The sequence below is a fragment of the Lolium rigidum genome, chromosome 3 (genome assembly GCF_022539505.1).
Source record: "Lolium rigidum isolate FL_2022 chromosome 3, APGP_CSIRO_Lrig_0.1, whole genome shotgun sequence".
Classification (NCBI taxonomy): domain Eukaryota; kingdom Viridiplantae; phylum Streptophyta; class Magnoliopsida; order Poales; family Poaceae; genus Lolium; species Lolium rigidum.
In genome coordinates this window covers 250,266,780-250,281,184 of record NC_061510.1, presented here as the reverse complement: position 1 = coordinate 250,281,184, position 14,405 = coordinate 250,266,780, and the positions used below count along the sequence as shown (strand labels likewise).

The 14,405-nt window shown below is 43.1% G+C and overlaps 1 protein-coding gene across 1 annotated transcript; it reads right to left on the bottom strand.

The window, feature by feature from the left end:
- Window positions 1–994: 994 nt before the first annotated feature.
- Window positions 995–7,521, bottom strand: LOC124703275. The gene is made up of 3 exons (XM_047235502.1): window positions 5,788–7,521; window positions 4,712–5,673; window positions 995–1,357 (listed from the first exon to the last, which is right to left on the bottom strand). Exons 1-3 carry the CDS (start codon window positions 7,123–7,125, stop codon window positions 1,210–1,212), a joined length of 2,448 nt encoding a protein of 815 aa, XP_047091458.1. The 5' UTR covers window positions 7,126–7,521; the 3' UTR covers window positions 995–1,209.
- Window positions 7,522–14,405: the final 6,884 nt, after the last annotated feature.

Here is a 14,405-nt window from a genome sequence, read left to right as displayed (position 1 = left end):
TGGTAAGATCACCATTTGAAGAGTAAAGTAACCACATGGTTATTTTTCAAACATCTGATACTTCCTCGTCAGGCAAAGAATCAGCTCGATTGCTGGCAACCAAATTAGTACTTATTAGCCAAATCTGCACCAGGAAACATGTTCCTTTTAACCGATTTTAATGAACAATCAAACCATTGGCCGAATATGCACCAGGAAACATGTTCCTTTTAACAGATTTAATGAGCTACTCATGAGATGCTCGCAAGCTTTTAAATCTAGAGTCGGTTAGTAAATGAGTTGGGTCGAGCTAACTAACTGGCTAGTTGATCGAGCTTTAACAAGTCCAGCTCCAGCGAGCCAAAAGTAGAAACATAGAAAATTCGTTGCCAGCAATCAATTACACCCGAAATAGACAACCATGTCCGCATCACCATCACCATAGATTTATTTTGCTTCGCAGCGGCAGGCAAGAGCTGGCAAGTGGCAACTAGTGGACCACTTGGAAGTTTTTTTTTTTTTTTGAGAAGGACCACTTGGAAGTTGCAACACATGTTTTGCACACAAGCACTCGGAAACTCGGACCTTATTTTTTGAGATGCACACGGACTCAGACTTGGCATGGGTTCTGTCAATCGAACTGATCCAAGAAACGGACGCATGCAGATTTAAAAAATTGTAACGTCGCCTCCCATTTCCAACACTTAAAATTGGATAACACAGAAGCAACTAGATAAGAATATAAGATGCACGAAGGCAGTTAAATGCAGACAGCACTTGCTTCCACAGCGATTTCTCAGTCCTTGTTTCAATCCAGCAATGCATCCAGTACCATCTGCAGATTATGATATAAACAGCCACACTTCACACGGACTAGGTAAGATTCAGTGTCTGCCCAAACATGCGCACTATCGAGAAAGGAACAAAAATGTTGACCTCCATTAGATTCCCGATAATCTGATGACTGACTGGTCGCAACAGAGCATGAACAGGCAAAGCAATCGAGCACGCGATAAGATCCCGAACCACATTGTATTTAATCCACCAAAAATATGAACCAAACAAGAGCGTCAGGTGAGAAGCCCGACATTGATGCATGGGCATAATGTTAAGAGGTGAGTGATTTACTAAATAAGATGGCCATGTTTCTTTTTAGCATAAGGGAATAATACAGTCCAAGATATCTCCGCAACTCCCTAATTGGAAGGAGGGAGCCTTGCTTCAGGCGTATCATTTTATAACTTCTATGTTGTCTCTTTTCTTATCGAACGACCAAACTGATTGTACATCGGGACTAGTTGGAAACAAACCAGTATGCACTCCAGTCGGTGAACAGATTTGGCCAGGTACCTGGGGTCCATTCAGCACCAGTTCCTCACTGCAATAATCATAACAAGGCATAAGTTTTCATTCTATGAAGCAAGTAGAATATAACATAACTTCTAGATAAATTAACATGTATATCTCTTGATAACATGCCAATATAGGACAAATTTGAAGGAAATGAAGCGCATCAGTGGTATGGCATTACATGTCTCTTATTCTTTTGCCAAGACCAACACTTGAAACATCAAACATGTGTCGTGAATATCAGTAACGCTCAGTTACTTGAGCTGCACCTAAACTATACATCTTATGAAATTGCAGAACAGCCAACCATAAAACACGATGGGAACAAGCTGTTGTAAAACCTAAAAAGTGCATAAGAAGGATTCACAAAGTTATCTTCTCCATTTATACAAGACCACATGTCTTAATTACAAGCTAACAAGCTACAAGTGCAATGGAAGAATGAAAATGAATTCAGGCACCAACAGATAATGCAATATAGGTTCCACTTCCGAATTCATGCATACTACGAGAATATAAAGTTATTAGACTGGGGCAGAGCCAGGACTAGGGCCACCCAGGATTTAGTCCTGGGCCTGGACCAAAGCACAAGTAATATTCTTTGACTTTTTACAAAAATAATGAGAGCTAGTTCATAACAAGGCACCGGGCGTGGTTGTGGGCACCTGCTCCAGCAAATGCAAGATGAAAATAGTCTGTTTTACAAGTAATTTTAAGATACTCTATAAGCATTAGGATGCCTATGAATATAAAAAATAAACTATATCTATTGTTGCAGAACAGACTCAGTCTAGTGAATATTGCCACTGTAAAGTCAAGAACACTTAACTAAAATATACACTTTAATAACCCCCTGTATTTAACCTGGTCACTGCATAGGACCTACATGCTGGGGCCTAACCAGTAATATAACCCATAACTGTCATCGCTCAAATTGTGTTTCCGTGTTACTGGGTCCCAGACACCTACTCCCTATTTACTTTTCTCCCACGTCAGACACTAAAACTCCATGTCAGATTCACGTCCATATAATCATGCCGAGACAGAATACCTGAGTCCCAAGACGGGTTCTGATAGATGTGTTCGTCCAAGTAGAGTTGAATTGAGTAGATAATAATCCAAACTAAGTGAATAAATCTTTATTTGTATAAGATACCGTAGAAAATAAACCTACTTATTATAGCTTCAATACCAACTCACATGGATGCAACTAGCGACCTCCCATTGTTGGTTACCAACCAAGCAACCTTGCCACCCTAACCTCCACAATATCAAGATCATAAAACAAACAAACGAACTACTAGTGATCTTCAACCAAAGGGAAAGAACAGATGAACAAAATGATAGTTTTCTCATCCCTATTCCCAATTTTTGAGGAAGTGCATACATAAAGTAGCTTAACATGAAAGATAACTACAGATTGCCGAAGAAAACTACAGATCTAGAAGCTAGTTTTTTTTACTATTTCTCATCTTGGAGTTGATAGTTGGTTGAGTGGCTCCAGCATGGAACTGAGGGTACATCTTTCCAGTATGGAGTTGATGAGTGCTGCAGTGGTCCCATGCCAAGTGCCAACTCTAAAGTTCATTTCGCTTGCATCTCATGGCCAAGCAAAAGCTTGGCCAAAATTTGCAGTAGGTTGAACTTGGGCTCAAAACAAACATACCATTGGTTTGTTAGGAACAGTTGCTCCCGGTTTGACCAACCATACCAAGTATTCCATACTGAGCCAAATCTACCGCAACGATGATGCACATTTTGTTGTGTCCTGGCAACACCTCCATGACTCGGTATTTTTAAATAAAGCCACCTCCAGTCAAAGGAAGGCCAAAATGGATGCAGGTAGCAAATCGGCACAAATATAATTCCAAGAACTTAATTTATGCTGTCAATTTCTTGAAGGCCACACAAAGTAACAGTTGTGCTGCCGTTATGGATACAAGAAAACGGATGATTCATCTTAGCCTTCAGGGTAAACAAATTTCACTCAATTGCCCTAAATAGTAAATTGTTCCAACTTCCTAACATATTGTCGGTCCCTTAAACTGGTAAAGTAAAATTAAAACGCTTGTCAAACATAAGAAAGAGAAGTTCAAATATCATAGCAATAAATGGGACAGTCTTAGCTTGCAGTGAGCTACTCTGCACAGCACAAATGGCAGATAAGCCACAGAATGCACATGCTGGAATTGACACATCAAATAAAACTAAATTCAGTTTCAGTGCATTGCGTATCCTAAGAGAACATCATGTGCCCACACTATGGTTATTCACTCTTTTCACTCCAAGTATGATGGACTCAATGATTGTCAGGCAATTCATGCCCTCTAAATAATATATTTACATTTTACGCTGCAAAACAAGACTGAATACAATGGAAATGGCACTGGACGACAGTTTCTACAAGTAAATGGAAACAATAACCATTTAGTATCTTGTCTGCGATTTGTGGATCACTTCAAACAAATTCTTGACAGGCAACAACACATAGAATTGAAAGATTCACTTGCCATTCTTGCTACCTATAGTTTCAGATACCAGTTGACCATCAGCGTGAACCACCAGCAAACACCAAATACAGAAATTTAAAAAAATACTTCATCCCAAAATGTAAGGCATCTAAGGATTATTCAAAAGTCAACGTTTTCTAAGTTTGATCAAGTTTATACACAAAAATATGAGAAATTGCAATATTGAATCAATATCAACAGATTCACCATAAACTATATTTTCTTAATATGTTCATTTAATATTGTAGATGCAGATATTTTTTCCTAAATATTTGGTCAAAATTAGTAAGATTTGACTTTTCACTAATCCTTAGGCGCCTTACATTTTGGGACAGAGGGAGTAATCTAAAGATAATGGCGTGATCATTCGTCGCATATGCAGAACAACTCGCATGTTTAATTATTTGTCATACACAAGACTAATAACCGGAGTGCCAAAGATAACTGGTGCTTCTAGTGGTTCAGAGAGAAAAGGATCAGCCACATACCCTTGGAGCAACATGTGTTTCACAATACACGAGATGGGGCTCATTCTAGCACAGAATATTGTAGAAATCTAAGCAGTCAGTGGTACTGCATACCAAACAATGGACATTACCTATAAATTTATCTTGGCTGTCTGTTCAGGAACTATTACATAATTTTTTGAGCTTCTATAGTTACAGATACATGCCATGTATATATATATGTTTTGGTAGAAGTATCATATAAATGTTTCAGCGCATTGCTGCTTACATGTATTGATATACAAAGCTATACACAGCGTATGAACAAGTTTCAAGCTTAAGTTAAGAATGTCAAACAGTTGAGAAGGACAAACTTTATTGCTGCAGAAAATTTAGAACATCATTATAGTATGTCAGAGGACTTACTTGGACCAAGAATGACCAGGATCAGGTGACCCAAAGGGGTGCACACGGGCTGCTTTGTTTGGAGATCCAAAACCAAAGTCATTGTGTATAGCATTTTCTGACACGTTGTGTGAAAGGAACAGACTCTCTGTATCAAGGGGCAATTGCTGGAAGGGTGATCTCTGCAGCCATAAACCATTGTCATCCAAACCAGCACCAAGGGGGCTTCTTGTTCCACCACCCAATCGATTGACACCATGGTTAAGTTGATTTGTACCATGGTTGGGTTGATTCGTATTTGGTAGAAACCACTGTGCCTGAGGACCTCGCAGGCCTAAACTGTCCTGAACCAATGGTGTGCTCCACATCTGCCATGTGCCTTGCTCATTGGTAGCCTCAGTTGACACGGAACCATTATGCCCTTTTGCAGTTGAGAAATGTGAGGATTTGATAGGATTTTCTTCAACAGTCCGTAATCGTGATAGAGGACACTCAATTGGTGAAGGCATGGGGTTCCTAACATGTGGTTCTTTAGGGATATCATTCAAGACGAACCTACTATCCCAGTCTGGAGGAAAGTTGTCAAGAGACTCTGAAACTGGCCCAAGCAATGCGATGGCATCAGGATCATAGCATGGATCCTCAAATTGCTCTGGTTCTTCCAGTAATGCTGCTTCGGCCTCTTTAAAGAAGGGCAAGTGTCCAGCTGGGGAATGAGATAGTGGAATGTTAGCAGGTTCTCCATTCACTGGCAGAAACCCTGTAGAGTGCATGGATTGGCTTAACTTGCTGTCCAGAGGAGGATACTGAGCCAGAAAATTTTGAGCACTATTTATTTGTGCTCCATTTGGTTCAGGCAGCAAGTTCATTTCGCGAGCTGAAGCAGTAACAGTGGGGTAAGGGGAAACTGATGCTGAGCGACTAAACAGCTGATGCCATGACTTTTTAACGCCTGTTGGATGTCCCTGCATATTTGTACTAACCTGTATAGCATAACACAAAATAAATAAATGTAAGATAGTCAACTGGGTGAAAACAATATAGGCTATTTGTTCAACTGATAACATATATTAAATAGTAATGCCATTGTTACTTACAGGTTGATGAAGATTAGTCCACGAATTTTTAGTTTCTCCGGCTGGAGCAGATTTGACCATTGCTGGTGTTGCTGCAGATTGGGTATCTCTTTTGACTGCATTACTCTGTTCAGTTGCAGTAACAAGCGGTTTAGTCACCTTGTTAGCTTGAGGGACAGGGGCCTGAGCACTTCTACCAAAAAAGGAACCACCGCCGAAACCTCCAGCCATTCGGCCAAAGTACTTTGTCCTGTTTTGTACTATCTTACTACCCGGACTGTTAGCTTCAGAGTTATGGGGTTTATATCCCTCTGTCCAACCTCTTGTTGCATCCCGCCTGTCTGTCTCATTCCTTCTACCGGAGCCGCGCTTCATCTCACCGTCTCTGCTTACTCTTCTGTCAACATCCTCGCAATCTGAATTGCTCTTGCTTGATCCCTTGTCTTCCTTCCTCTTTCTCTCCTGCCGCCTCCGTTCTGCTTCCTTCCTAGCATCCTTCTCCCCAACGGGGCTAGCGCCTTTGGATCTTTCTTCAGCCTCTGCTTTCTCATCCCTCAGCTTTCTTCGCTCCTCCACCAATTTCGCCATCTCTTCCCGCTGCTTCTTTTCCTCCTCCTCCAGCATTTCCTTCTCCAGCCTAGCCAACCTCTTCTCCTCAGCCTTCCTTTTCGCCTTGTCGACTCTGCTCTCCTCAGAATTCGCTCCATTCTCGCCTCCTTTTGTCAGCACTCTGCCATCCCGGCTCAAACCACCGCTATCCCCTGATGACCCAAACCTAAACACTTTCTTCCAGAACCATGCCATGCTCGCGCAAAAGCATGAGAAGAGACGCCATGAGAATCCAGAGTATGAGTTGTCGGTGGAGCACTGCAGGTCAAGCCAGTAACCTGGGTCGCCAACAGCATTGGCCCAATCCTGGCTGCAAGGCCACCCAGCCGGCACCTTCCCTGCAGGGCCAAGGTCAAGCACAGGGCGCTTGGATACATGGCCGCAGTAGGAACACATGAACTTGCCACCACCGGGGTTCTGATCCCTGTAGGGATTGTTGCAGTTGCGGCAACGGCGTGTGGCGGTCTTGCGGAGCTTCTGGAGCTCCAGGGCGTGGGTGCGGCGCTCCTCGCGGAGGCGCGCCGAGCGGCGTGCGCGCCAGAGCGAGAGGCGTGGGAGGAGAATCTCGTACCAGAAGAGGGTGAGGAGGAGGACGGAGACGCAGGCGAGGCGCGGGGAGGTGACCTCGAAGCGGTAGGCGGCGGGCAGGAGCTGGGAGAGCGCCCAGAGGAGGATGAGCGGGAGGACGAGCCACGGCAGCATGGTGGCGACGCGCCGCGACCACCGTTGCACGGCGCACAGTATACACATTATCCGACCGCCGCCGCCGCCGCCGCCGAGGCCCTCACCCGGAGGTCGATCGCCAGCGCCTCCCTCCGAATCTCACCACCTACCTGATGGCAAAAGCGGGTCGCTTGCTTGCTCGGTCGGTCTGCGGCGGGATGCGATGCGATGCGGCGGCTTCGAGGGCGGAAAGGGAAAGGGGAAAGGAAACCCTGGGATGGAAGAGAGGGAGCAGGCGGAAAGGAAAGGCGGCTCCTTTGTCGCGGATGCGGGAATCCGCGTTGCCCTAGGAGAGATTGGGATTGGAGGGGTGGAGGAGGAGCTCGAGGTGGGCGGCGGCCATGGCGAAAACCCTAGCTTTCCTCTCTCTCGGATTGTGTAATTTCCTTTGATTTTTTCTCTTTGTCTTCTTGGTTTGGTCGGCGAGGGAAGGGGAACCAGATAAAGCATCATTTTTCTTTTTGCCTCCTTTTCTGCAGTTATTTTTGGATTGCTCTCACGTTCGCCTTTTCTAATTAACAAACTGGTGCCTACACTAATGACACACGGTAGCTACATTTTTCTACCCTGTTTGGACTTTGGAGTGGGAAATACACATAGCTATTGAAAACAGTTAAATGCTGTGTTATTGCCAGTTTTCTGATTTCTAGAATTGTCACCATAATTTTTTGCTTTTCTAGCAAATGACATTGTAACTCCCAACACTCCCTTCGTCTACAAATAAGTGTAGAATTAGACATGTTTTAAGTTATACTTTACTATATTTGACCAATTTAAAAAAATAGTAGCATTTATGACACCAAATTAATATTGCTAGATTCATAATCACATGTAGTTCAATAATATAGAAATTAATTGTCACCTATATTGCTATTTTGTGTGAAAGATTGGTCAAATTTAAAACTGTTGCAGTGAAAAACGGGTGGGAGTATTTCCGTCACCTCCCGCCGAAATCCTCTCTTATTTCTACCTCCTCCCGTCAACGTCCAAAACCAAACCACCATTTCTCACTGATGTTTACAAGATCACAGATTGTGTGTGCAGCTAGTTTTCAAAAGTAAGAGTATTGAATCCACGATGAAGCTTCATTGTTAATAAAGGTTTAATTGTCTCTTATTACCTTCACTTAAATATACGGGCAAATTGTCTTTAAATTTAAAGCAAAGTAACCGTAGTTGTTTTTGAGAGTTTGTTCTAACGAACCGGAAAAACCCTTAATATTAGTTTTTCTCCGCCGCCTGTTATTCCGTGTCGTTCCAAGTCATCATGGCATCATGAATATTTTTGAACTCCAAAATCATTTTTATTAAAACCTATTTTGTTGTTACAATTAATTCGCTCTTTTTATCCCAAATAAAAATATATTTTACCCTTCTTATTTTCCTATATAAAAACTATTTGAAATGGTTTTAAACAAAATAGAAAATAATAAAGAGAAAGTGTTTAAAAAAAGGAGACAGCCTCTCCATCCGGCCAGGTCCAGCCTCCCAACCGGCCAGGCCCAGGAAGCCCAGCCGGCAGCCCAGCAGAAGCCCGTCCGGCCTAACCCTAGCTCCCCAACCAGTTCCTCCCTCCCACCGCCGGCCACCTTTTCGTTCGGGTCCCCAACTCCTTTTCTTCTCTCTCCCGTCACGGACAGAACTGCCTCTGCTCGATCCCGAGCACTGCAGCGGTCGCCTCGCCCGGTGCGTGCCTCCCTCTCCTGCGTCTCCCCGTCGAGCTCACCGGCGCACCTCCTTTGTCCCACGCGCCTCCTCCCCTCGATCTTTGTCGCCCCGCGGTTCTTCTTCGGCGCCTCCCCGAGCTCGCCCGGGCCGGCATCAGCCTCAGGTTTGCGTTCGCGTCGCTCGGTCCTTCTGCCGTCGACCTCTCTCCATCATGCGCTGTTGCGCCTCACCTCCCGTCGCTTGGCCGTGCGCCGCCAAGCCAGCCCTGCTGCTGCGCCGAGCACCTGGTCGTGCGCCCCCTGCCTCTACCGCCTCCTTCTCAAGCTCGTGCGCCACCGAGGTCTCCTCTTTTGTCCCTACCATGTTGTTGAAGTTGTGTTTAAGTGGCTTCTGCATCGTGGTGCCATGATGCTGCTACTGTCGAAGTTGTGATGTTGTTGTGGTCTGGGGTGTGGTACTGCAGCGAGAGCTACTGTGTGAAGATGCTACGAGTTCACTCCGGCCAGCGAACGCAAGGAACTCGTGGTGCCGCCAGGGTCTACTTCTTTTCGTGCCGCCAAGTTCGTCACTTCGTCTTCGATTGAAGCATCCCGATGCATCCTAGGACCCTGGCGTGGATTCAAGTCCACCATCAGCAACCGAATCCGAAACCGAAGACCGTTGTTCCCGGACCCGGAGGCTTCTATTTCCTCTTCGAACCCGACGGCATCGGCGACTTCCGCCACTTCACTTCTTTTCGGCGATCTTTCTCAGATGTGCGACGTGAGACCCCAACCCTAAGCCAACCCTATTTTATAAATGTTCATCTATCTTGTTGCATCAATTATACATGTTGCATCGCATCGCATATGTTGTGGGTTCGGATAAATAGCGATACACCTAATAAAAAATATGGAATTGTGCAGGAATTATTTATTGTATCCTGATTCCATTTAATTTGTGTAGCTCACCCATGCCATGTGTTGTCATGCTAATCAACATTTAATATGCGGGTAGCTAAATAACTTGAACTAATATTTAATTGTCGGGATTCCGATTCCGCTTAATATGGATAAGTTGCATTGCATCATGTTGCCATGCCATGCATATCATATCATGATCATGCCAATTCTTTTGCCGTAGTAGTAAGATGTGCATCCGTTGGTTATTGTTGTAGCGCTTTGCTTCTTCTCGGATAGGATCGCGAAGTGGTGTTGTGAGATACGACAAGTTCTTCGGATGTTTGATAACGCGTGAAGCACACGTCCGTTAGGAATCCCAAGAGGAAGGTGTGATGCGTACAGCAGCAAGTTTTCCCTCAGTAAGAAACCAAGGTTATCGAACCAGTAGGAGATGAAGGCCACGTGAAGGTTGTTGGTGAATGATACGTCCAAAACGTATCTATAATTTCTTATGTTCCATGCTACTTTTATGATGATACTCACATGTTTTATACACATTATATGTCATTATTATGCATGTTCCGACACTAACCTATTGACGAGATGCCGAAGAGCCAGTTGCTGTTTTCTGCTGTTTTTGGTTTCAGAAATCCTACAAAGGAAATATTCTCAGAATTGAACGAAATCAACGCTCAGGGTCTTATTTTTCCACGAAGCTTCCAGAAGACCGAGGGAGATACGAAGTGGGGCCACGGGGCGCCGCCACACTAGGGCGGCGCGGTCTAAGGGGGCCCGCGCGGCCCTAGTGTGTGGGTCCCTCGCGTCGCCCCTAAACCTACCCTTCCGCCTACTTAAAGCCTTCGTCGCAAATACCCCAGTACCGAGAGCCACGATACGGAAAACCTTCCAGAGACGCCACCGCCGCCAATCCCATCTCGGGGGATTCAGGAGATCGCCTCCGGCACCCTGCCGGAGAGGGGAATCATCTCCCGGAGGTCTCTTCATCACCATGATCGCCTCCTGATCGATGTGTGAGTAGTTCACCCCTGGACTATGGGTCCATAGCAGTAGTTAGATGGTTGTCTTCTCCTCATTGTGCTATCATGTTAGATCTTGTGAGCTTCCTATCATGATCAAGATCATCTATTTGTAATGCTACATGTTGTGTTTGTTGGGATCCGATGAATATTGAATACTATGTCAAGTTGATTATCAATCTATCATATATGTTGTTTATGTTCTTGCATGCTCTCCGTTGCTAGTAGAGGCTCCGGCCAAGTTGATACTTGTGACTCCAAGAGGGAGTATTTATGCTCGATAGTGGGTTCATGCCTCCATTGAATGCGGGACGAGTGACGGAAAGTTCTAAGGTTGTGGATGTGCTTGTTGCCACTAGGGATAAAACATCGATGCTTTGTCTAAGGATATTTGTGTTGATTACATTACGCACCATACTTAATGCAATTGTCCGTTGTTTGCAACTTAATACTTGGAGGGGTTCGGATGATAACACTGAAGGTGGACTTTTTAGGCATAGATGCATCTTCGGAGAGCGGTCTATGTACTTTGTCGTAATGCCACTGATTAAATCTCATAGTACTCATCATGATATATGTATGTGCATTGTTATGCCTTCTTTATTTGTCAATTGTCCAACTCGTAATTTGTTCACCCAACATCTGTTTATCTTATGGGAGAGACACCACTAGTGAACTGTGGACCCCGGTCCAATTCTTTACATCTGAAATACAATCTACTGCAATTGTTCTTTACTTGTTCTTCGCAAACAAACATCATCATCCACACTATACGTCTAATCCTTTGTTTACGACAAGCCGGTGAGATTGACAACCTCATCGTTACGTTGGGGCAAAGTACTTTGATTGTGTTGTGCAGGTTCCACGTTGGCACCGGAATCCCTGGTGTTGCGCCGCACTACACTCCGCCACCAACAACCTTCACGTGTTCCTTGACTCCTACTGGTTCGATAACCTTGGTTTCTTACTGAGGGAAAACTTACTGCTGTGCGCATCACACCTTCCTCTTGGGGTTCCCAACGGACGTGTCGACTACGTGCCATCAAGACTGTTTTCTGGCCCGTTGCCGGGGACCTGAAGAAAAGTTACTCCACAAAGATTTCTAACTCCCACGTCAACTGCACGCCAGACTGTTTTCTTGCGCCGTTGCCGGGGAGATCAAGACACACTGCAAGGGGAGTCTCCCACATCCAATCTCTTTACTTTGTTTTTGTCTTGCTTACTTTACTTTATTTACTGCTTTGTTTGCTCCTTATATCAAAAACACAAAAAAAAAATAGTTGCTAGTTTTACTTTATTTACTGTCTTGTTCTCCATATTTAAAACACAAAAAAATTAGCTACTTGCATTTACTATACTTAGTTTGCTTTATTTACTATTACTAAAAATGAGTAATCCGGAAGTTGAAGTTCGTTTGTTTAAGCAACAAGGGGGAGAAAGTTTTAAAGATGCTTGGTATAGAATTAGTGATGCTCATCGTAGGTGCATTAAGAAACACTCCACTATTATACTACTTAGGAACTTTTATGTTGGTATCTCTAGTTGGAATAGATATGTTCTTGATACTCTTGCGGGCGGTAATTTCCTAGGCACTCCTGCTTTAGAAGCTAGTTGCATCATTGAGAGTCTAGTTGGGATACCACCTATTAATGAAGCTAAAATTGAAATCTCTCTTGAAGATGTCATGAAAAAGTTGGAGGCCATAGAGAAAGATCTTCCAAGTATTGAGACTAAATTGGAAATATTACTTAATAGCACTGATAAACTTGATAAATCTCTAGGTGGAATTAATGAGAGAATTGCTGTTTTAGAAACTTGTGCTACTCATGATAATCGAACCCATAGGATTAGTGAACTTGAAGAAGCTATGGGAACCTTGGGTTCAACTTTTTCTTCTCTTAAGTTTAAGGAGAAAGCTTATGTGGGTAAGGAGCAAAAGTTCATGTATGCCTCTAAAGTGCCTAAGCCAAAAAACTATTATAGGCCTAAAATTGACAAAGCCCTTAGCACCACTACGGATGGGGGAGCATCTAAGATACCTATTGATGTTGATGCTTCATCTCTTGATAATACTTGATTCACACTTTCGCGCCTAGCTGAAATGCGTTAAAGAAAAGCGCTTATGGGAGACAACCCATTATTTTACTTCGCACTTTATTTTATATTTGAGTCTTGGAAGTTGTTACTACTGTAGCAACCTCTCCTTATCTTTATTTTATCGCATTGTTGTGCCAAGTAAAGTATTTGATAGTAAAGTCAATACTAGATTTGGATTACTGCGCAGGAACAGATTTCTTGCTGTCACGAAATTGAGTCGCCCCTGCTGTAGAAAATTTAGAATAATCTGCCAATTTACGTGCGTGATCCTCAGATATGTACGCAACTTTCATTCAATTTGGGAATTTTCATCTGAGCAAGTCCAGTGCCTCTAAAAAAATCGTCTTTACGGATCGTTCGTTTTGACAGATTCTGCCTTTTATTTCGCATTGCCTGTTTTGCTATGTTTGATGGATTTCTTTGTTCCATTAACTTTCAGTAGCTTTGTGCAATGTCCAGAAGTGTTAAGAATGATTATGTCACCTCTGAATATATGAATTATGCACTAACCCTCTAATGAATTTGTTTTGAGTTTGGTGTGGAGGAAGTTTTCAAGGGTCAAGAGAGGAGGATGATACAATATGATCAAGAAGAGTGAAAAGTCTAAGCTTGGGGATGCCCCGTGGTTCATCCCTGCATATTTTAAGAAGACTCAAGCATCTAAGCTTGGGGATGCCCAAGGCATCCCTTCTTCATCGACAACTTATCAGGTCACCTCCAGTGAAACTATATTTTTATTCCGTCACATCTTATGTGCTTTACTTGGAGCGTCTGTTTGTTTTTGTTTTTGTTTGAATAAAATCAGATCCTAGCATTCTTTGTTTGGGAGAGAGACACGCTCCGCTGTTTCGTATGAACACATATGTTCTTAGCTTTATTCTTAATGTTCATTGCGAAAGTTGAACTACTTCATTCATTGTTATATGGTTGGAAACGGAAAATGCCGCATGTGGTAAATGGTATAATGTCTTGAATAATTTGATACTTGGCAATTGTTGTGCTCATATAGATCATGTTTAAGCTCTTGCATCATGTACTTTGCACCCATTAATGAATAACTACATAGAGCTTGTTAAAATTTGGTTTGCATGATTGATCTCTAGAGTCTAGATATTTTCTCGGTTAAGGTGTTTGAACAACAAGGAGACGATGTAAAGTCTTATAATGCTTACAATATGTTCATATGTGAGTCTTGCTGCACCGTTTTATACTTGAGTTTGCTTCAAACAACCTTGCTAGCCTAGCCTTGTATTGAGAGGAATTCTTCTCGTGCATCCAAATCCTTAAGCCCAAAACTATGCCATTTGTGTCCACCATACCTACCTACCACATGGTATTTCTCTGCCATTCCAAAGTAAATTACTTGAGTGCTACCTTTAAAATTCTATTCTTTGTCTTTGCAATATATAGCTCATGGGAAAAATAGCCTTAAAAACTATTGTGGTGAAGAATATGTATTTATGTGTCTTATTTCTTAATAAGTTGCTTGTTGAGCGGTAACCATGTTTCGGGGACGCCATCAACTTTTACCTTTGTTGAATATCATGTGAGTTGCTATGCATGTTCGTCTTGTCTGAAGTAAGGGCGATTTTCATGATCATATGGTTTGAGTATGCATATTGTTA

Excerpts from the sequence above, each read along its gene's own strand:
- LOC124703275 (XM_047235502.1), bottom strand. The coding sequence starts at position 7,125 with ATGTGTATACTGTGCGCCGTGCAACGGTGGTCGCGGCGCGTCGCCACC. Across the intron at positions 5,674-5,787 it reads GGACTAATCTTCATCAACCT|GTTAGTACAAATATGCAGGG; the intron begins GTAAGTAACAAT and ends TATGCTATACAG. Across the intron at positions 1,358-4,711 it reads CCTGGTCATTCTTGGTCCAA|TGAGGAACTGGTGCTGAATG; the intron begins GTAAGTCCTCTG and ends TGATTATTGCAG.